Here is a 23344-nt window from a genome sequence, read left to right as displayed (position 1 = left end):
TATCTGTTCTTTTGTGTTGTCGTTAAGCCCGTGTTTGGATAAGCCTAGTGCGTATGGCCGGTGCGCACATTTTATTTTTATTTTTTGAGTCACATCCAGGGATAGTGGGGGTCGCCAGTCTCTGGCACGGTTATTTTGGGGGTCGCGGGTTGAAAAGTTTGGGAACCCCTGATCTACAGAACATAATATTATTAAAACATTCAGAGAATCTAGGGAAATCTTTGCAAACAGGGGAAATAGCTGAAAAGCAAATTGGTTGGCCGTGGTCTTTTGGACCTCAGATTGCATTGCATCAACACCACACCTGTCTCCAGACCTGTCATTGTATGGGCTCAGGAAAACCTCTGATAACCATTGTCTATGTGCCCAGTTTGATACTCAATTCAAAAACTGCAGCCAAAATGTAACAGCTAGAATTGTATTGAGACATGATACAGAAAATACCACCCTCTTACCTGGGCCTGAGCTTGTTTAAAATGGACTGAGGTAACATGGAAAAAGGTCCTGTGGTTATACCAATCAAAGTTTGCCATTCTTTTTGGAAATCATGGACTCCTCTGGGCTAAAGAGGAGAGGGCCCATCCAAGTATTCAACCTATCCAACTTGTTTTAGTGCTCAGTTCGAAACCCAACATCTATGACGGTGTGGAGGAGCATTAATAGTATATGTAGTGGGGTTAGATTGCTCACACTGACGTTTGTCACGTCACTATCAGCCTAATTACTTGGCAATCCCCCTGATTAGCAGCTGCTGCCCTAATACCTTTAAAAGACCTGGAAGTACCTGTGAGTGACTACGCTGTAATTCTTGCTCCCCTTCTGTTGAGAATGCTCCCTGTCTAGCGTGGGAGGTCTCTTTTCTTAGCGGGTTGTGTTGGCTTTCCACACTTTATGTTTTATGGGCTTACCTTTTGTCTTGTAGCCTCGTAACTGCTGTTTGCCTCCTCCACCACTGCTGTTGAGGGTATTTCTATTTCCTGCCAGCTCAGGTATGCTTCTTAATGATTAATCTACGCAACACTGTCGCTGCAAGTTTAGCCTACCCGTAATGATTTTAACTATGTGTTTATAGTGCGGATCTGTGACCTCACCGTATCTGGAGCGGGTATGTAGCGCAGCATTTTATTACGAAGCTATCTGTAAAAATGTATCGTATATTTTAACTCTGATCTGCATCTTGCAGGTGCGTGTAGCCTGGTTGACACAGGCGCTGCTGTTTTGTCTGATGATCGATTGCTGTCTAGTGTTTGTCTCGTTGTCTTGCTTGTAACTTGTGACTTGTGTTTTATTTTGTTTGTTTGTTCCGTCTTTGTCCAGTCGCGTATTGTTTGCGTCTGCTTTCGTAGACTGTCTTTATTTTGGGTTTTCTTTTGGTTTCGTTGGTGACTCTACCTACTTATAACATCTACTGCATGAAGCTGCCTAATTATAACATCTACTGCATGTTGCCAGTGTTTCCCTTGCGCTGTCGCATGATTAGTAGGCCTATCTTTCTCAGTTTTGTTTGCATGTGATTGCGTATGCTGTCGCTTTGCATGATTTAAGCTTTGTTAGTGTTGCTGTCTTCAGTGTATTGTGGTTGTGTCCTTTTTGGTTGATTTATTGCTATCCTCTGGTGCCGTAATTGTTTTGTCTTGGTTTGTTTGTTTTGTTTGTTTGGCAGGTCGGGGCGCTCCTAAGGGGAGGCTAGGCACCTGGTGGTGGGACCCCATCACTGCATGTTTGCTGTGCTTTATTGTGCCGTGCTGTGTGTTGCGGTGCGGTGAGCTGTGCGGTTCCGTGTACTGCTTACTGCAGCCTGCGTTATAGAGAAACTCACTTCACTCCGAGTGTGTGTGCACGTGTTTTTGGTGTGAATCTTGGAACACCTCAGTAGCGTGCCTCCCTTGGGTAAGCTCCCTCCTAGCTGCATTTACGGAGTTCTGTGGACGTTTGGTCCCTCAAATGCCTAGACTCCAATGTATGATCTATAAGATCCGATTTTAAGAACTTGTCATACAACAATATTTAATGAATATATATTTTTGTATTGTCTTTAATCATTGTGAGTCTTTTAGATTTCCCCAGCATAAGAGATCTGCAGTTCCACCTCCCCTTTACCATAAATAAACTTTCATTTTATTGGAATTCACGTCTGTTGCGTAGTGCATTTGAATCTGTGTGGGTATTCTCTGTGAGGTTACCTTGGTATTTCCCTGGGGGGTAATTACAGTGGTTCCCCTGGGGTGGCGTAGTCGGGACTATTAATTGGGGTATACCTTTTCCTCCTCCCCTTATACTGCTCCGTCGTATAGTATAGTGTGTGTATATATACTTTTTTTGATCCCATGAGGGAAATTTGGTCTCTGCATTTAACCCAATCGGTGAATTAGTGAAGCACAAACAGCACACACTTATCCCGGTGCAGTGAGCTGCCTGCTACAACGGCAGCGCTCGGGGAGCAGTGAAGGGTTAGGTGCCTTGCTCAAGGGCACTTCAGCCGCGGCCCACTGGTCGGGGCTCGAACCGGCAACCCTCCAGTTACAAGTCCAGAGTGCTAACCAGTGGGCCACGGCTGCCCCTGCCCCACGGCTGCAGGTGGCTACTTCAAGTCGAACCCCCCTAATGTCTATGGCCACCAGTATGCTTTTAATACTCATGTTTAAAATGATGCACAATGTAAGCGGAAATCAACTTAATGACTTGCTCATCTTGATCGGTTGTCACTGTCTAACATCACTTCCTGGGCTTTTCCCCCCCGACATTGCAGTGTGCACTGTGTCCCAGCTCTTTTGGCCTACCATCAAATGCTAGATCTCTTTAGAAAGAGGCTAGAATATTGTTTTTTTTCTTGCTGGATTACAAGCATCTCTGAAGTGACCACATTTCAGCCCTCTAGGTCACTTGATGGGACTTAAACACAACTGAGCCCTAGCAACAGGTCTTGTGAAGCTGTGTGCAAAAGTAGATCAATACAGAATGGAAATGAGTACTTTTAGACCATTATTTGCTACCCCAAAATGCATACTGACAATAAAAGCCTTACTGTGTGGCAACCTCTTGCTGTAGAAGCATAATCCTGGTCTCTAGTGAAAGGTAACACTGAGGTTTCTTGTAGACTATTTGGATCGTATGTCAGAGGTTCTGGTATAGAATCAGTGGAATAATTACACAGAAGTCTATTTTTGTATGGGTGTGTAAGATTGCCTATACATCTGCACAACTACTATTGGATAAAACAACATGAATATTTAATTTCTATGGATTTCTGAATATTTCAAGACCCAATATGCTGCATCTACTTATTGCTAAGGATATACATGGAAGCTAGAAGTTAGGGAAGCACCAAAGGCAGAGGAGGGCATTTTTCTAAATATATATATGTCATAGTAAAATTTATCTGACAATGTACAGCACTATTCAGATTGTACATGGAAAAAGGTTGTCATGTATGGATTCCCAAGAGTCCAAGGTTTCAAATGGTGTATATTACTATGCGACATAGCAATATGGAGCATACAATTGATTTAGAATGTTACTAATATGCAAGTTGTTACGCCAGAATAAATCCAGATTCCAAGCAATGTCCAAGCACGTTCTGTATGAAAAACTAAATTTTATACTATTGAACAACAGAGCACAAAATGGGTAAAAAAGGTGAAGGCGCACCATAAATGAAACAAAATGAGAAAAAAAAAACAGGATTGACCAGGGCCCGTAAGCAGTTTAAGTTTACCGATAGCTATACGCTCATGCAGAAAATGGTGAAAATATTTCATTTTTGTAAGGGTCTGTTAAAAACACAGGTGTAATTCCAACGTTGGGCCAACACTGACCCAACGTCAGCTGCCCAACCAATTGCAATTTGATATTATTGGTTGGGCAGCTGACATTGGTTCAATGTTGGCCCAACGTTGGAATTCCAACTCTTGACGCTGCCAACCATTACCAACGTTGGGCCAACCTCTGCTTGCTATCTGACAGATCCGCTACCCGATCTGGCAAACTTGCATAGTGTGCGGTTATAGCCGATAGAGGGTCGCGAAGAGAATGCAGTGCCGTTCACCCTGTTACGAGTTGATGATTTTGGAAACAATATTTTAATGTACAAAAAACTCTGGTGTTGCTTTAACAGAAGAATATCTCAGTCCGGGTAATATCCACAAACTGTTGTAAACATATATTGTTGCTACGCAAATTTACATTTTGGCAAATGTTTCAGCGTTAATCTCATCTAATGAGCTGGATGGAACACAGCAAGTCCATTCTTGGTTTAATTGTGGAGACGACCACACGGAGATCATCCTCCACATTTAGACGCGATCTGTATTTGTTTTTAATATGTCAGTGCAGAGAAAGTCTTTTCGCACAGGCATGTGGAGCCAAACGGCGTCAGTACGTCCATCGCGGCCTTGGATAGCTGTGGATATTCCCTCTCGATTGAAATCCAGAACTCAGCAAGCGTCTTGGAATTAAAATCTGTCTTTAAAGTGCGGTCACATGACAGCTCAACCAGTGCGTCCTCCATGCCGGCTGACAGATGACTTGCGGTGGTTACAGTGAATGGTGATCTTATCCAGTCATAATTTTTCTGAATTTTATTTTTTCCAAATTTATTTGATTTATGGAAATCATTTCATGACCCACCCCTCGCCATCCCGCGACCCCCACTTTGGGAACCCCTGCTGTAGACCATTATTTGCCAAGGTGAGTTCATGCATTTTGTAAAATCCCCATAGGGCTCCCCATAGGACAATCATCTCCAACTCAACACTTCAAAGACCAAGGAGATGGTGGTGGATTTTGGCAGGTCTAAGCCCACTCTGCTACCAGTCTCCATTGATGGGGTCAAGGTCGAGGTAGTAAGCACCTACAAGTACCTAGGTCTCCACTTGGACAATAAACTGGACTGGTCAGCCAACACTGACGCACTCTACAAGAAAGGGCAGAGCAGGCTGTACTTCCTGAGGAGGCTGCGCTCCTTCAATGTGTGCAGCAAGCTCCTCAGGATGTTCTATCAGTCTGTTGTGGCCAGCGCCCTCTTCTATGCAGTGGTATGCTGGGGAGGAAGCACAAAGAAGAAGGATGCGGGGCGACTTGACAAGCTGGTAAGGAAAGCTGGCTCTGTAGTGGGAGCTGAACTGGAGTGCATCATTTCAATATCTGACAAAAGGACCCTGAACAAACTGATCAACATCTTGGACAATGAGTGTCATCCACTCCACAGCACTATTGTTAAGCAGAAGAGCCTGATCAGCTGGAGACTTCGCTCACTGCCTTGCACAACAGACAGACTGAGGAAGTCATTCATCCCCAGAGCCATTGAACTGTTCAATGCATCACTTAAGGGAAGAGGAGAAATATACTTCTCCGCATAGTCTGTCTGCCTCTTCACCACCTTCATGTCTTGAACTGTCTGTCCACTAGCCACTTTACCATTGTCTTCTGCCTCACTGTTTGCGTGCTTTATTAGCACATATGCACAACCCCTCCCTCCATGCCACAGCCGAACTGTGACCATACCTTTCTTAATATAGTTATTTATACACAGATATATAGACTTTATACTTTATTCTTGCACTGTTGCACTGTTTGACTTACTCATTTGCACCATCACCATGACACTCATTCAGAAAGAGCACCTTACCTTACCTTACCTTATGCACTGAGAACCACAGGCTCAGTCCCTGCTTCAGTCATTGCAAGCACACCTGATTGATTAATCACCCACTATGTGGATACTGTTTTTTAGAATTGATTTAGATTAAGTTTTATTTAGTATAATTTGTATTTTAGTATATTTAGTATATTCTTTATCTTCTACAGTCCGTATTGCTTAGTTGTGTTTTTTTTATTTATATACTTTTAATTACTTTTTCTGCTGTTAGTGGATGTGTGTGTGTATGTCTGTATGCTACTGTGACCTTGAATTCCCCCTAGGGATCAATAAAGTATCTATCTATCTGTTTGGTTATCCAAAATGCATACTGACAATCAAAGGCTTACTCTCTATGAACCCCTTAGTTTGTGTAGAAGCATAATCTTGGTCTCAAATGAAAAGTAACTATTTGAAGTTTCATGCTTGCATTTGAATTGTACTTCAGGGGTTCTGATATGGAATGACTACACTAAATATGGAATAATTACACAAAAATATAAATCTTTGCCATTTCTATTTCAATGAAATTGGTGTGTATAAGATGGATTATACATCTGCACAATTACTATTCAATAAAATAACATGAGTATTCAATTTCTATGGATTCCTGTGAATATTTCAAGACCCTGTATGCTATATCTAGCATATTGCTAAGGATATACACTGCAGCTAGAAGGTAGGGAAGGCGGAGGAGACATTTTGATTGAATTTAAGTGAGACATAGTTAGATTAATCTGACAATGTAAAGCACTACACATATTTTACATGAAAAAGGTTGTCATGTAATGATTCCCAAGAGTCCAAGCTTTCAAATGATGTAAAATATGACTATGCTACAGTACATAACAATGTGATGTATACAAATTATTTAGAATGTTGGGGGGTGCTGGGGGAGGGGGGGTAACCGTCCTGCTGGCGGGACACTGCAGATGAAGTGTTAAAGCTGCTGCAAAGTTACTGCAAAAACTTTGTTAATTTGGCAAAACCTAAAGTGTTAAGAGATAGAGAGCCATTCCGGTGGTGCATCACACACAAAGCATAGCCAAGGCAGTACATTCGGCGCTAACTTCAACAAACCAAAAGCGGAAGGCAGTTTAGCACAGGACATAATGCATACATTTATACATTTTACTGTCTATATGCATAATACAAAAGGTTATGTTGGTAAAGTGCTCCCTCTGATGGCTATAAGTGGTCATAACGAGGTTTACATGCTAACAGAGACTTCTTTGTGCTGAAAACAGGTAGTCTTCCATTTTCCACTGAATGGTATTCTGCTGTAAAACTGGATTCTGCCAGTAAACGTTAGATTTAACCAGTTGTGTATCTTTCAATGAAAAAAAGCAAACATTCGGGCAGACAGACAACTTTATTTTAGCTGGACTTGTATAGTAAGGATTTCTATTGCCTCAAACCTAAAACAGCCGATGTGCAAAACCTGAACCAAATCTGTACTTTGTACATGGAGTTTTCAGTTGTGTTCAGGTGGCATCGTTCTTGCAAGGGTTGGACAGGCACTCGTTGACTTCCTGCTCACAGCGTGGCCCTGTGTATCCCTGGGTGCAGTTACAGGTGAACGAGCCCTCTGTGTTGATACACAGCCCATTGTGCTCACAAGGGCCTATACCTGAAGGGAGGGAGGGAACACTTCAGTCACACAGTGTACGAGAGATCAGACTCATATACACATACAATACATACAACCACCAATGTGGTCTGTTGCACCCTAGCTGCTAAGTCACAAGGAAGATTCAGATCATGTATTAACACAGTTTATTTAAAGTGTAACTATACGGAGAGGAATATACACAGCAAGTTGACAGACAAAAACCCCTGCCCTTTATCAGAGTGTGTGGGCACTCTCAGATAAAAGTGCTTTGTGTGTGTGTGTGTGTGTGTGTGTGTGTGTGTGTGTGTGTGTGTGTGTGTGTGTGTGTGTGAGTGCATCCTCACCGATGCTGCACTCATCGATGTCCTCGTAGCAGGTGCTGCCCCTGTACCCTGACTGGCACATGCAGTTGTACATGCCATTGATGGGGTTGTTGAAACACTGAGAGCCATCGCGGCAGGGGCTGCTCATGCAGGCGTCGGTTAAGTGACACAGCAAGCCTGAGGGAAACCACGGCGACAAGCAGCGTCAGTACCTGTATCAGCGGCTGGTCCCACAGACGAGGAGTCATTTCAACATGTCAGAAATTGGCTATGGAGCGAGCACATACGGCCATGTCAATCATAGCTGCACACTTAACAACACAGTTGTTCATAACAGTATGAGACAGACAGAGTTTAACTGCTATAAAGGACCCAAGGCTAACGCAAGGGCAACATTGTGGCTTTTCCACTTGTTTTCTTGCAAGTGCACTACTTACAGGATGTTACCCCTCCTGAATGTGCAACATGCTAGTCCCTTAGCAACGCTTGTAACATCGTGTCCTAACAGCTTTAGATAGATATATACTTTATTGATCCCCGAGGGGAAATTCAAGCTTTCAACGTGAATAAGCGGGAAAAAAAACATCTATATATTTTACTAATTTGGAGCATTTCATTGTTCACTTATGTCAGCAAATGGAGGTCAACAAATGAATTCATAGGGTCATAGCTAAGTTTGTGTTGGGTTCTAACGTGATGTACCAGATGTGTGTGTTGACCCTGTTAGCATGGACAGAAAGCGTGACAGGATTCACCTCCCTACCCAGCGGTGCAGTGAAACCAGGATACTGTTGCATGCACATGACACATTATCCTGAAATCTAACAGTTGCTGACTATAATGCAATAACCTAGATCAGGGGTCTCCAACCTTTTTCCTCCGAGAGCTACTTTGACAAAATGGACATGGCCAAGATTGTATCCTTTTTCTCTTTGTGAATTTGATTTCATTGGAATATTAAGTGACTGGGTTATCAAATGTATAAACATCTTCCTCAAACCTTTTGGAGAGCTACTTAGAAACAGGTGGGGAGCTACTGGTAGCTGGAGACCCCTGACCTAGATACTACTATAGACTGTACTGTGTACACAGGCATATGAATGAATAACCAGGTATCTCCATATTCATGTAAACCTCATAATCCCGTATGATATGATCAAAATTGGGACAAAGGGCTGTTCACACTAGGACCAATAACAGCAAAAAACTGTAGTTTAGCTCCAGCTAATCTGAATGACCACATCCACACCACATACTATAACAATAATGACATGAAAAATGATATTGTTGGGGATCGCTTTCAGAGCAATTTTGAGAATGATAGGAAGCTGACAGCCAATCAGAACCCATTGAACAACATCAAGCTCATCAACATGAGGAGAGATTTTCCTTATTATTGGAAAAGCCGTAAAACTAGGGACCCTGGTGCATGACGCCGTGAGCCTGCAGTCTACCTGTCCGGCCGTGGGGGCACATGCAGATGAAGGACGCCACGCGGTGCACACAGGTAGATCCCTGCATGCAGACGGCTGTGGCACAGTCGTCGATGTTCTCCGAGCAGTCCGGGCCACTCCAGCCGTTGACGCACACACAGTTGTAGCTGCCCAGCGTGTTGTAGCATGTGCCACCGTGCTGGCAGGTGTTGGGCTGCAGGTGGCACTCGTCCACATCGTCTGTGCAGTACTGACCTGCAGGAGGAGGAGGAGGGAGAGGGAGAGGAGGAGGGAGGGGAGAGGAAGATGAGGAAGAGGAAGATGAGGAGGAAGAGGAGAAAGAGGAGGAGGAAGAGGAAGAGGAGGAAAGAGAGGAAGAGGAGGATGAGGATGAGGAAGATGAGGAGGGAGAGGAAGAAGAGGAGGAAGGGGAAGATGAGAAAGAGGAAGAGGAGGAGGAAGATGAAGAGGGAAAGGAAGAGGAGGAGGAGGGAGAGAAGAGGTAGAAATATTAAGGAGTTAATAAAGTTTTAGCACGGACAGACAGATGTAAATAAAGAGAAAGTATGCCGAGATATATTCATATACCTGTCCATTCGGGTGGACACTGGCAGTTGTAGGTGTTGACTCCATCCATACAGGTTCCTCCATTCTGGCAGTCATAGGAAGGGCAGTCGTCAATGTTAATCTCACAGTTTGGTCCGTGAATCCTGCCAAACAAACCCATGTAACAGGTCATTAAAATAAAGACATTAAGAAAAGGTAAACTCACAAACCTAGACAGTCTACACACACACATACACACACACACAAACACTGAAAAGGCTCCCAGGACTCATTAGCTGTGCTTGAGGGTGTGTGTGTATATGCATGCCTGTGGGGGCATGCCTGTGTGTTCTGCCCGCACAGCAGGCAGTGCACAGACAGAACAATGCCAACTGCTGCAACTCGAGCATTTAAATTAGAAACAGCAGACAGACGGGCAGAGAGGTGGATGAGGGCAGCAGGAGGAGCAGCTTCACACCTGTATCCTCTCGCTATCTCTCTCTCTCTCTCACTCACTCACTCTTTCTCTCTCACACTGTCTCTCTCTCTCACTCACTCACTCACTCACTCTCTCTCGCCGACAGCCCTCACCTGGCAGGCAGTGACACTGATAGTTGAAGTCGGAGGTGGGTCGGCAGGTGCCTTGGTTGGCGCATGGGTTGGAGACGCTATCCACTTGCTCATGACCTGTGTGTGTGTGTGTGTGTGTGTGTGGAGAAGGACAAAAGCTAAGTGGGCATGGGGGTCATGCGCCTGCATGGCCATTATTTACAGCCTGCAGAACTGCAGGCAAAACAGAACACACACACACACACACACCAACCATCACACGTACTGCAAACAAGGAGGGTGGCCAAGAGTCAAGAATGTGCACACGCACGTGCACTCACACTCACACACGCGCACACACACACACACAAGCAGCACAGTGAGCAGCAGGGCAGGGCAATCTTTTCATTGTCTGCCAGGCGTCAGCTGGCCCAGAGGAACAATGGCGAGGAGGACGAGCATCAGTAGTAGGCTATACCAGGAGTAGGCTACTGGTATAAAGTTAGTGCACTTTGATCGACACGTTTAACGTTGTTTTTTTTTTTAATTGTGTATATCATACAGTTTATTGCTCATTTATTTATGTTCCCACAAAACAAGAAAACGAGAGTAGCCAAGTATCAAAAACTCTCTTAATACTTCTTTGTTTTCTTGGAAATTTGGATTACAGTTCTAGTTTAGCCTACTGTGTCAACAACGCTGGCAGAAAAAAATCAATTTCTAAATATAAATGTTCTAAAACGACACAAACGTCCCATAGTTCTACATTTTCATTCTATATTTCCCTATATATATATAGACTAAGTACAGTTGAGACACTTTTTTCCAACACCAAATCAAACAAAAAATTAATACTGAAAATAAGTGATTTTCCACACAACATTCCACATGCCATTTCCTTAGCTTGTAGAGTAAAATATTATCAATCAATAATACCCATAAGTAGTTTATATTTTCCACAATTCATAAACATGGTGCATTTTTTGTCTTGACTGTGTCTCAACTGTACCCTATAGACAGTTGAGACACCCATCTTTAATGATGTATAGTTAGTTGGAAAGTTGAATAAATAAAAACATAGCAATTGCAAAGTGTTTGTAGGCTAGTTCAAATTCATTCATTTAATTTAAATTAGCGTTGGTTAAAAGGAATACATCATGAACAAAATGTGACACATTTTGGCGAACAGTAGCCTACAAATGGAATGTTCCGTGTAACGCTTTGCAGTGCTTTGTTCTATTTGTTCCATCCATCTGGTCCAAATAAAAAATGTGTTCGATAATCCAATTTTCAATTTGTTTTAACTGGTCAGCAAATAGATAATTGCTGCTATTTTCTAAATGTGTCATTAGTCACGCAAGATAAAGAAAACAGAAACTGGATTGGAAACAAAAGTAAAATTCAGTTAATATTGGATTTTGGCCCCTTTTTTTACTGTTTTTGTTGGGCTGAACCACGCGTAGGGGTGGGTGACCTGATAGATATTGGCGCGCGATGTTGGTGATCACATTTTATCAGCGGATGTAGAGCATAGACTGTAAAAAATAGATGTAGGGATGGAGGGCTATCAAACACAGTTCCGCTTGCATCAAGGTGCCAAGCGATTGATAATGTCAGCTCGAGATCAGAACTTCAGATGCAGAGGGAGACATTGCTGCGTCCTGACACTTATGAGTAGGCCTACGTGAGCCCCAGTAGCCTACAGGCCAATGTAGGCTATTTGCTGTTGAAATTAATAAATGGATAAACGGATAAATTAGGCTCACCGTTGTGTCTTCGTTTAGCCTAATGAAACCTAGTCTAGCGTAAAGCGTTAAATAAGCAAAAATACCATGTCAAACAGTGCTCGGGGTAGCCTGTATAGCCCGGTATAGCCAAGACTGACGTCGATGGCAAAGCATTCTGCTTTGGGGAATTATTTGCTATGGCATGGCCATGGTATTCAAATATAGGCTACTGTAGATATGTTCAACACAGGCTGAAAGTTATGTTTAACGTGCCTTCTCCCAAAAAGTTTGTCATTAATCTCTAAAGTAATGAGTCAAAATCACAAACAACTTCAGGCGGCGCTCCCTTCCACCATCTAGCCTGGCCAAGCTAGATGGTGTTCTCCCCCCGGTGTTCGTGGTTCAGTCCAACCACAAGGGCAAAAAAGGAAAATTAGAAAATTGACGCATCATTTCAATTTTTAACTTCTGAACAGAAAACCGTAACTGTGCTCAGTTGAAAATCAAAATAAGCAACAATAACCCATTTACTGTGCCGTCCTAAAGAATGGATAACGGATTTTTAAGCCTATTTTTATATTTTTTCATGTGAATTCTGCAAATAGAACATAGCACTGCAAAGCGTTACACGGACCACAATCCAATGTGTGTCTCAATTGTTCCCCGCTGATGATCACCTATAGGAAACAGGAGACAACCGAATGACAACTAGATGTAGCAAATTACAAGGACAACTTTGCCCGAAGAAATACCGGGAAATTGGCCCATATTTTCTGTAAAATCCACATAATCACCAGCGCGAGGCTGAGGTCCGTCTCAGGTTGGAGTAACCTAATTAAACTTCGGGTCGATGACTCAGCGATCGAGAAACACTGTAACTCCCTCTCCAATTTTACTGAGACTTTTATTTTGCTCGACTTTTATTTTGACAACAGGACAAATGGCGGCCATGTTGGAATTGTCAATGCTTGCTGACACTGTTTACACGAGTTTGACATTTACGTGAGCACAGATGTCTGTAACTTAAAGGTTTTATATATTATTTTGTGATTGTACATGAGTGCTTCTGTTACCCATAACTCGTGATATTCGTGTGATATACTGTGAGTGTATGGTCTTTGCTAACAGGGAGTTGTGTACCTTTAAAGCCCCATTCTGTGTGCGGCTAGCTAACGTAACGTTACGTTTATTATTTTGTAAGTTAGCTTGTCTACCACTCAAACTGAGTTTTAAGAGAGCGAAACGTACCGTCGGCTGTGACTGTGAACAGCAGAAAGTGGGTAGGTCACAGTCATCGCTGCTCTTCCTACTTGACTTGAAGCTACATTCTGCTGGTTACTTCTGACCTTGAGTTATTCTGCCACTTTTGCAAAGTTTTGCCATTACGTGATCATGTGTTTTTCTCCTGAACATTCAGGCTCCAATCATGGATACCATCCTACGGAACTGTAGACACAAACTGCTGCCGATAGTCTGCGCACCTGCTATCTCATGCAGGCAGCTCTCCGGGTGCGCACATCCCCAGAAAGCCCCACAGCCCCCCGCACCACCACCCTCCTCAGTGCCGCTGGTATCGCGTCTGTTCCAGCCGTCCAACCTACGGGAGGGCCAGGACAGTGGAGACCTGACATGCCGAAGCCAGAGGTTGATGCTCCAGACGGGCCTGCTCCACCCTTCCAACCCCGGCTGTTTCTACTACTTGCCAGCCACAGTTCGCTCCATGGAGAAGCTGGTGCGACTCATAGACCAGGAGATGCACGCCATTGGCGGGCAGAAGTTGGACATGCCAGCGCTGTGCGGAGCCGACCTATGGCGTCGGAGTGGCCGCTGGGAGCTCATGGGGAAGGAGATGTTCCGTCTGCGCGACCGGCACGGGATAGACTACTGCCTCGGTCCTACTCATGAAGAGGCGGTGACGGAACTGCTAGCGTCTCAGGCCAATCTTTCCTACCGACAGCTACCCCTGCTTCTGTATCAGGTAAACTCACACACACATACACACACACACACACACACACACACACACACACACACACACACACACAGTTAAACCTGGAAACCAAAACATTCATACGCATCATATATATATATAGGTCAATGAAATATGCCTGATAATGATGATAACAGTGTGTATAGAATGTTGTTTATAAACTTGTTTTTTTGACTCATTCAGTATTAACATGGTTTTTGCTCTCTCAGGTGACAAGGAAGTTTCGGGACGAGCAGAAGCCAAAGTTTGGGTTGCTACGGGGACGCGAGTTCTACATGAAGGACATGTACTCGTTTGACGAGAGCGAGGATGCGGCGCACCACACCTACCAGTCCGTGTGCCAGGCCTACGGGCGCCTCTTTGACAGGCTGGGTGTCAGGTGGGTGCAGGTGCGGGCGGACACGGGCAACATCGGGGGCACCCTCTCGCACGAGTTCCAGCTGCCCGCTGACATCGGCGAGGACCGGCTGTTGACGTGCGGCGACTGCTCCTTCTCCGCCAACGTTGAGCTGGTGGAACCGGGCCAGACGGACTGCCCGCAGTGCCAGTCTGGCACGCTGGTGGAATCCAAAGGCATTGAAGTGGGGCACACCTTTTACCTGGGCACCAAGTACTCCCAGGTGTTCAACGCCACCTTCAACAGCCCCCAGAACAAGCCCACGCTGGCCGAGATGGGCTGTTTCGGCCTTGGTGTCACCCGCATTCTCGCCGCTGCCGTTGAGGTGCTCTCTAGCGACGACGGCATCCGCTGGCCAGGGCTGTTGGCACCCTACCAGGTGTGCGTTCTGCCCCCTAAGAAGGGCAGCAAGGCGGCCACGCTGATCAGCCTGGCAGAGGAGCTCGCTCTCGGGCTGAGCGGCCTGCCTGGCCTGAGGGGGGAGGTGGTGCTGGACGACAGGACGCAGATGACCATCGGGAAGCGGCTGAAAGACGCCTCGCAGCTGGGGTACCCCTACGTGGTGGTGGTGGGGCAGGGCGCGGCCGAGCCGCAGCCGCGGTTTGAGGTGGTCTGCCAGCAGAACGGGGAAACACTCTTCCTCAGCAGAGACGCCCTCACAGACCTCCTGAGCAGAGTGGAGACCGTGTGAGCCCAACATCGCCCAGCAGGGGGCGCATGATCACCGTTAACACTGCAGTGGACAGGATGGGGATCATGCTGGGGTTCATGCTGGCAGTGGGTGCTGATTACAGCACTGGGGTGTGTTTCTCAAAATCATAGTTGCAACTGGTTGGCAATGGGAAATTGCATTGCATCCAACAAAGTTGCTAACCATTTAGTTAGCAACTATGGTTTTGGGAAACGGACCCCTGGTCAGGTTGGGGACGCAATAAAGAGGGAACACAGCAGCTGCTGGCATGGATGAGTGGACAGACTGGATGAATGTATCCTCCATTAGGAAAAGATTGGATGACTAGAGGACCATTGCGAGAGATGGTGGCAGGTAGAGTTTATGGACCTGGCAGTAAGACCACCTGACAGCTAGTCACTGGCAGCAAGATGCCTTTTGTGATGGTGGATAAAAAAAAAAGGAAATGATCACTGAATATTTAAAACAATAAGTAAGGTTTTCTTGATGTATTTTATATGTGTATTGTTGTCTACACTGTAAAAATAAAGCATGTCATTCATAATCTGCCTCTTTTTCCTCACACTGAAAGAATGTTGTTTATTATTAAGTAAATGAATGACAACTTTGAGAGATATGTTGAGCTTTAAGAGATATGTTGAGGTTAAACAAATTTTTTATTTGTTTAATTTTTTAAGTTTTTTATTAATTGAAATTTGTGTTACCACTCTATCACTCTCCTCTCCTGGAATTGAAGAATCCTAATGTAATCTTCTAGTTTTTAAACATTTTACAGAATATAAACTGAAGTGAGCTCATTTATACTATAGGTGGCGGTATCTCTATACGGCTCTGCAATGAAAATAGAAGAAGGCAGAACTATGTGTCCAGTATGGTGTTCCACCCGGACGCATTTCTCAAATGCACCAAACACTGCACGTGAATGTAACAACTCTGTTGGTTTGGTTTGGTTTGGCTTGGCTTGGATCAATTCGCAAAAACTTGTTTTTATAGTTGTAGATATACAACTATATTTTTTGTAATTTATTGTTGTTCAAAGGACAACGCCTGTTAGGTCTGAAGGAGTGGTTAAAGACGGGACACTGCCATGGCTTCTTTAGGTCAACAAGGAGGCGAAGACAGCGATGATGGAATGGACGCGTTCATGGATAAATTTAAAACCCAAAAATATAAAAATGGGTTTAATGAAAGCACTTGGGAAGAGGTAACGTTAGAGTATAAATCAGTTGCAACTCTCTGTTAAGTCTAGGTGGATCAGTGATCATATGCCATGTAAAGTGAATGGTTTATTTTGCGGTAAACATGTAACGTTACCGCAAACCTTACAAAAACGTGTAGTTTTTGGAGTATTCCTTGCCGTTCACATGCAACGCTTTCTCAACTCGTTATGGCATATAGCAATAAATTCGTGCTGGGTGTTATTAGCCTGAGTGAACCCAAACGAACCTGCAGAACAAATCCAAAGTGGCTAACAGGTTCGGCTGGGTTCACCCAGGCCAAAAGAGGTTGTACTGAGAAGTAAATGTTATTTTATTTTATTTTATTTAAGTTTATGAGACGACATATACAATACCGATCGGGTTGAAGCAGTGTGCCAATTAATTGACAACAAACTGTCTGATTGTCTCTCTCCTCTATCCCCCTAACCCCCCCCCCCCCCCCCCCCCCCATGTCTGTTTCTCTGTTTAGGAGTTTGACAAGATTCCCATGTTCATGAAGAAAGCTCCGGCGGATATTGACCCCGCCTCACACCCAGATCTGGCATGCATTCAGTCCATTATTCATGACGATGATCGGACCCCTGAGGGTAGGTCGTACAGTAGTCACTAAAGTGCTAACCGTCGGAGCGTGTCACTGGAAACAGTAGGCTACACTCACTTTTCATTAGTATCCACCTTGTTCCTGACACTTCCATTCCCGTTTTCATCATCCGTTCACTATATTTACATATAAGTTGCAGTCTCAATAGGCCAACTTGAATATTTTTCAACTTATTGCTTTCGAAATGTTGACAATTCTGCACTCAATAGAGATAGTTTATAGGTTTACTTTTACATGGCTTAGGATGGGTCAGGCACTGTCTTTTAGTCAGACTACTATCATATAACCATCTAAAAACAATACAACACAGTTTCGGCTGGAAATAGAAAACCAGATTTTGGAATACTGAAGTGTCATGGCGACGCCCATTGTTGGCTCAGGAATAAGGCGCAGGAGGGTGGGCCACTGTCAGTTAGTGCACTTGATTGATTGATTGATTGATTGATTGATTTATTTTGACCACTTAGACGTAAAATATGAAACCGTACTCTGTGTCATACATTAAAATACATAAATAGTCAGGAATGAAACATGATTGGGGAAGCCGTGGCCTACTGGTTAGCGCTTCGGACTTGTTGCCGGTTCAAACCCCGACCAGTAGGTGTGGCTGAAGTGCCCTTGAGCAAGGCACCTAACCCCTCACTGCTCCCCGAGTGCCGCTGTTGTTGCAGGCAGCTCACTGCGCCGGGATTAGTGTGTGCTTCACCTCACTGTGTGTTCACTGTGTGCTGAGTGTGTTTCACTAATTCACGGATTGGGATAAATGCAGAGACCAAATTTCCCTCACGGTATCAAAAAGAGTATATGCACTTATACTTAAAGCCCAAAGACTTATTTCCATTGTGGTCCCTATAATGACTTACATGTGTAGATGAGGTGATTAAGCTTCCACACTGTAAGCTTTGAACAGACCTCTTCCTGCCCCTACAGAAAAGGCCCAGAGTCTCAAGGCTGAGGGCAACGAGTACTTCAAGGAGAAGAACTATAAGAGGGCCATTGTGTCCTACTCCGAGGGACTGAAGATAAACTGCACTGACTCCGAGCTCCACGTCGTCCTGTACACCAACAGAGCTGCAGCACACTTCCATCTGGGTACGGCCCCACCACTAGCTACTCCTCAGCCATTTGCATGGAGGGTGTAGGAGTGCTAGACATACCGTAGATGTGTGTTTACTGTGTGTCTGTGTGTTTGATGAGTAGTGAGTTTTAAGGTGCTCACACATCCATATACCTTTATTTCCTATTTCATATTCATCAATTGCAATAGTTTTGCAACCATCCACCCATCCACAGCTAGTCAGAGTTTCATCATGCTCTCCTCCGTTCCCAGGCAACATGCGTTCTGCTTTGAATGACGCTGTTTCAGCCAAGAAACTCAAGCCAAACCACCTCAAGGCTCTGCTGAGAGGTTTGTAACATAGCTGATACAATGTATATAATGAAATCAATTTATGTCATGCAGATGGGCATCAATGGGCCTCATCCAAGCACTATTCTCTTAAATTTCTCTTAAAGGTACACTATGCAAGTACTATGCACTACGCATTTTGAAGCCAATTTGATGGTAAACAAACTTGTAATAGGCGAATCATTCACCTAGCATAGCTATACAGCATAGACGTAGCGAGTCCCTACTGAGAAAACCAGCCATGCAACTTCCAAGAGTGGCGCCCCGCCAAAACTCGTGAGAATCTGAAACATTACCTTGTCAGTAGATTTTTAGTAGCTCTTTGGAGATAGTTTTTGCCTGTTGTTAATCCTTCACCTCCACAACAAAAGCATTTGCATTGTGTACAGGGGGGATAAGTCGCGAGAACTTTGCTATTTACAATAGCAGAGTAACATATAAATACATTGTGACTCTAGAGGGAGCTCTAAACTCGCCAAAAATACCTAAACCTGCATAGTGTACCTTTTAAGTTTACTCTTAATTTTCTTTTATGAGTAGAAATAAGAGAACTTACCTCTAAATGCAACAAACACACTTAACCACCCAAAATAAGAACAAATGGAAGATATGTTTCTGTGTATGCCCAGGTGCCCAGTGTTGCATGCAGCTGCGTAACTATGGCGACGCTCTGCAGTGGTGCGACGAGGGTCTGAGTGTTGACCCTACAGATAAGAAACTACAGGAACTGCGCAGAACCGCCGACAAACAGAAGGTACGGACCTTGAGCACCCCAGACTGCTGTCTAGAGAGAGAGAGAGAGAGTACAAGATTCTAGGGTCTATAGAGAGAGAGAGAGAGAGAGAGTACAAGAGCCTAGGGTCTAATGGAGAGAGGAGTGGAGGGGGGGGGGGGTGAAACGCCACCAGACTGCGGTCCAGACAGATTAAACAAAGGAGCCTGGAGTCTGTAGAGGGAGAACTCTAGGAGCTGGTAAATTGGTACTTTTTGTCTGATGATTATTTGTTTGTGTATCTGTTTCCCAGAAGGCTTTGGTTTGTTCAGAGTGAGGCAGCAATGCTAAAAAAATTAACACAGGAAGCAGTATGTGTTTGTATTTATGTGTTTTTGTTGATGTGTGTGTCCAGAGGGAGGCAGAGAGAGACGCCAGGAAAGCCATGCTGAAAGAAAAGAAGCAGCGTGAGCAGACGGAAGCTCTGCTGGCCGCCATTAAGGTGAGGTCACTTCCTGTAGAGGGTCACATCCTGTAGAGGGACACTTGTGGGGTCAACAGACGCTGCTGCTAATGAATGCAGAGTCCAAACTTATCTCAGATATGCAGATGTTGATTTTATGTGTTTATGGAATCATTAGATATATAGATAGATACATAGATAGATAGACAGATATTTTTCTTTATTGATCCCCAAGGGGAAAGTCAAGTATATACACACACACACACACACACACACACACACACATATTTCCTCTCCTTTGTCTTGGTGTGTGTCAGGAGCGCGGAGTGAAACTGTTGAGAGTCCAGAAGCCCGCCAGACGAGCCTCGGGCAGCGAGGATGAGGAGGAGGGTGACGAAGGCCGAGTGGCTGCTGGCGTGGCGGAGCTTGTCCTGGACAGGCTGGTGTCCAAGGAGGCAACGGGGGAGCGCGTCTTCCTGGACGAGAACGGCGCCCTCCACTGGCCAGTGCTGTTCCTGTACCCGGAACATCGCCAGACAGACTTCATCTCGGCCTTCTGTGAGACGTCGAAGTGAGCAACATTCACACAAACACAGTTCCAGGGTACCTGGCACCCTGACAAGTTCAGTGATGAGATGAGGTAACAGTAGGGTTGTTTTGATGTGTGTTTTTAACTGGATTGTCTCCTCTCAGTTTCCTGGATCACCTGGTGGTCATGTTTGGAGAAGAACTTCCTGCTTGGGACACAGACAGGAAGTACCTCTTCCAAAACCTTCAGGTCAGTGTCCCGCCCACTGAGTGTGCAGTAGGCCAATCACAAGGAAGATGCCTGTGGCGTTCGCATGAGTAATGAGCAGTCAGAGTTAACAGCAAAGGCATTCTGTAGTTGAACGAATGCGTCACATTTTACCTGCTGGTTTATTTATGAATTCATCTACTATAAGGAAGCAAGATTATGTCTGCTGGAAAGAATGCAATATGGAAACAGGACTGCCCAAAATAGCATGTACTTTCCCAGGAGTGTACTTTTCTTGTTTTGTGTGTGCGTGCGTGTGTGTGTGTGTGTGTGTGTGGGAGATGTGCCTTGGTAAACAACAGATACATCGGGTAGAGAGATTTCTTGATTTTTGATTACTTGATATCGCGGCACTATCCCACTCATGAAAAGCAACCATGGAGATGAAATGAACAATAGGCAGTAACCATGGAGATGAAATGAACAATAGACAGCACAATTTGATCAGTTTAGTTTGATGTCTTCAAACTCAATTGGTCGTCAATAGAACGCTTGTACACAAACAATATGGCTCAGGTGTTTATCACACCAGCTCAGGTAATGTAGCATATCGTGCAGCCTGCTCTTAAGTCCTCTTAGTCCTTAGTGTGTGAGTGTGACTGCTCTAACCTGCGGCCTCCTCTGTTATCTCGGTTTAGAGTGTGTCCGTGTGTGTGTGTGTGTGTGTGTGTGTGTTTTAACCTACTGTTGTCTCTCCCCTTCAGCTGTTCTTTGAGGAGGCTGAAAGTGAGCAGTTCCATCAGGTGGCCATGACGACGCCGCTCCTCAAAGTCCTACAGCACAGCAGGTACATTTTTTACATCCGTCCATCAACTATACAACACCAGACTACAAACAGTCATCTAGTCCATCAACTATACAACACCAGACTACAAACAGTCAACTAGTCCTCTAAGTGCACCTGCTCATAGTGTGGACAAATGCTCCTGATCCTGCATCCTGCAGTTGTGTTTTTAAGAGATTTTGAGCACAGCTTTGACGCTGTCAATCACCTCCCTTCCCTGTCCTCTGCTATCCCCTCCCTCTCTGCTGTCCTTTGTCTTTTCAAGGTATACGGTCAAGGACGGTACGCCCTGCTTCATCGTCATGGTGACCGGGTCGCCATTCAGCAAGCAGTTCCTGTCTGGGAAGAAAGTCTATTGGCTGAAGTGATGACGTGACCTCAGAGGGACATTTGATAGACAGTGGGGCCTTCCAGTAGTACCAATGAGAGACCGCGCTGTGCATGGCCCGCCCACTTACAGTGTGTTCAATGCAGAAAAGAAGGAGAGACAGACTGACTGATTTACTGACTGATTTACTGACTGATTTACTGACTGATTTACTGACTGATTTACTGACTGACTGATTTACAGACTGACTGACTGATTTACAGACTGACTGACTGATTTACTGACTGATTTACTGACTGATTTACAGACTGACTGACTGATTTACAGACTGACTGACTGATTTACTGACTGACTGATTTACTGACTGATTTACTGACTGACTGATTTACTGACTGATTTACTGACTGACTGATTTACTGACTGATTTACAGACTGACTGATTTACTGACTGATTTACTGACTGACTGATTTACTGACTGATTTACAGACTGACTGACTGACTGATTTACAGACTGATTTACTGACTGACTGACTGATTTACTGACTGACTGATTTACAGACTGATTTACTGACTGATTTACTGACTGATTTACTGACTGATTTACTGACTGACTGATTTACAGACTGACTGACTGATTTACTGACTGACTGATTTACTGACTGACTGATTTACTGACTGACTGATTTACTGACTGACTGATTTACTGACTGACTGATTTATTGACTGATTTACTGACTGACTGATTTACTGACTGATTTACTGACTGACTGATTTACTGACTGATTTACAGACTGACTGACTGACTGATTTACAGACTGATTTACTGACTGACTGACTGATTTACTGACTGACTGATTTACAGACTGACTGATTTACTGACTGACTGACTGACTGACTGATTTACAGACTGACTGACTGACTGACTGATTTACAGACTGACTGACTGACTGACTGATTTACAGACTGACTGATTTACTGAGTGATTTACTGACTGACTGATTTACAGACTGACTGATTTACTGACTGATTTACTGACTGACTGACTGACTGATTTACCGACTGACTGACTGATTTACTGACTGACTGACTGCCTGCCTGACTGACTGACTGAATGATTGACAGACTGCTAAAGCATCAGTATTGGCAGTGGCAGCGTCGGTTGAGTGAGTGGGTCAAACATGCTGCTGATGTCAGAGGACTCAAGATGGGGTCTGGCTCTCGAGCGAGCGCCTGTCGTCTGTGTCCTGGGCTGATACGTAATATAAATGTTAATCATTATCACTGTGTCAACATTAAATAAATGTGCTCATGCGATGGATCGTGTTCCTTTGCTGATTTACAGACTGACTGATTGGCTGAGCTGCGTTCACGGCTGTGGTAAACCACACCTGTGGTCAGAGTACTCTGACTCGCTCACTGCTTCCCGTTGCTTGGCTACCGTATGTCTCGGAAGAACTACATTACTCTGCATATGAGTGGTCATTTTATATTGGTAAATGATTGATCGTTTATGTTGCTGTGTATTTATTTTATGAATAGCTTGCCAGGTAGGCTCTATCTTTGAAGAGCAATAAGCTCTGAGAGGCACCTTGTCTATTCCAGAAAGCTCTGTAAACCTGGTGCTCTTGGGGCTTGCTGCTTAAAGAGACAGTGTGTATTAAATATGAATTTGTAAACTGAAGCACCCAATATTAAAGCCTGTCGCTTCACTACCTGAGCGGTCAATCACTCAATCACATTTCTGGGAGGGGTGGACTACTTGTTTAGACAAACCCGCCGGTCTTTCAGGGAATGGCTGAGTACTCATGACCACGCTTGACTGGTTTATTTGCATTTTCATGCGCGCACACACACACACACACACACACACACACACACACAACATGACAGTTTCTTCAAGAAGATGTAAGACACTGGAAAAGCAATGCAGCAGGCGCCCCATTTAAATACAGTTGATGTCCACATCAGTTCCTCTGCTCAGAGCAAACGCAGCCATCTGATAGATGAGTGGTGTTGAGTTGAACACAGCTATTCTGGTGGACGGTGTTGAGTTAGTCAGGCCTAGTTGAACACAGCTATTCTGGTGGACGGTGTTGAGTTAGTCAGGCCTAGTTGAACACAGCTATTC

General features: G+C 44.5%; 3 protein-coding genes and 1 long non-coding RNA gene across 5 annotated transcripts; 3 read left to right on the top strand and 1 right to left on the bottom strand.

Moving 5' to 3' along the window:
* Positions 1–1044: 1044 nt before the first annotated feature.
* Positions 1045–15447, top strand: pars2 (prolyl-tRNA synthetase 2, mitochondrial). Its single transcript, XM_042056736.1, has 3 exons — positions 1045–1105; positions 13243–13803; positions 14025–15447. The coding sequence occupies exons 2-3, from the start codon at positions 13252–13254 to the stop codon at positions 14901–14903; spliced, it is 1431 nt and encodes a 476-aa protein (XP_041912670.1). The 5' UTR covers positions 1045–1105; positions 13243–13251; the 3' UTR covers positions 14904–15447.
* On the top strand, positions 4229–23312 carry LOC121677765. The gene is made up of 3 exons (XR_006021091.1): positions 4229–4239; positions 15958–15967; positions 23225–23312. It is a non-coding gene; the product is annotated as an uncharacterized LOC121677765 (long non-coding RNA).
* LOC121677764 (neurogenic locus notch homolog protein 1-like) lies at positions 6993–13313 on the bottom strand. Of its 2 annotated transcripts, XM_042056739.1 has the most exons (6): positions 13074–13099; positions 10141–10236; positions 9592–9713; positions 9025–9258; positions 7592–7747; positions 6993–7265 (listed from the first exon to the last, which is right to left on the bottom strand). In XM_042056739.1, exons 2-6 carry the CDS (start codon positions 10203–10205, stop codon positions 7120–7122), a joined length of 723 nt encoding a protein of 240 aa, XP_041912673.1. In that variant the 5' UTR covers positions 10206–10236; positions 13074–13099; the 3' UTR covers positions 6993–7119. The 2 variants fall into 2 exon arrangements, with proteins under 2 accessions (XP_041912673.1, XP_041912674.1); XM_042056740.1 differs by lacking the exon at positions 10141–10236 and having other exon boundaries at positions 13074–13313.
* On the top strand, positions 15786–21484 carry ttc4 (tetratricopeptide repeat domain 4). Its single transcript, XM_042056738.1, has 10 exons — positions 15786–16107; positions 16593–16710; positions 17655–17816; positions 18055–18132; positions 18762–18886; positions 19260–19346; positions 19625–19878; positions 20001–20085; positions 20808–20890; positions 21153–21484. Exons 1-10 carry the CDS (start codon positions 15991–15993, stop codon positions 21253–21255), a joined length of 1212 nt encoding a protein of 403 aa, XP_041912672.1. The 5' UTR covers positions 15786–15990; the 3' UTR covers positions 21256–21484.
* Positions 23313–23344: the final 32 nt, after the last annotated feature.

Source organism: Alosa sapidissima, chromosome 12 (genome assembly GCF_018492685.1).
Source record: "Alosa sapidissima isolate fAloSap1 chromosome 12, fAloSap1.pri, whole genome shotgun sequence".
Taxonomy (NCBI): Eukaryota; Metazoa; Chordata; class Actinopteri; order Clupeiformes; family Clupeidae; genus Alosa; species Alosa sapidissima.
This window is presented reverse-complemented; position numbering and strand designations above follow the sequence as displayed.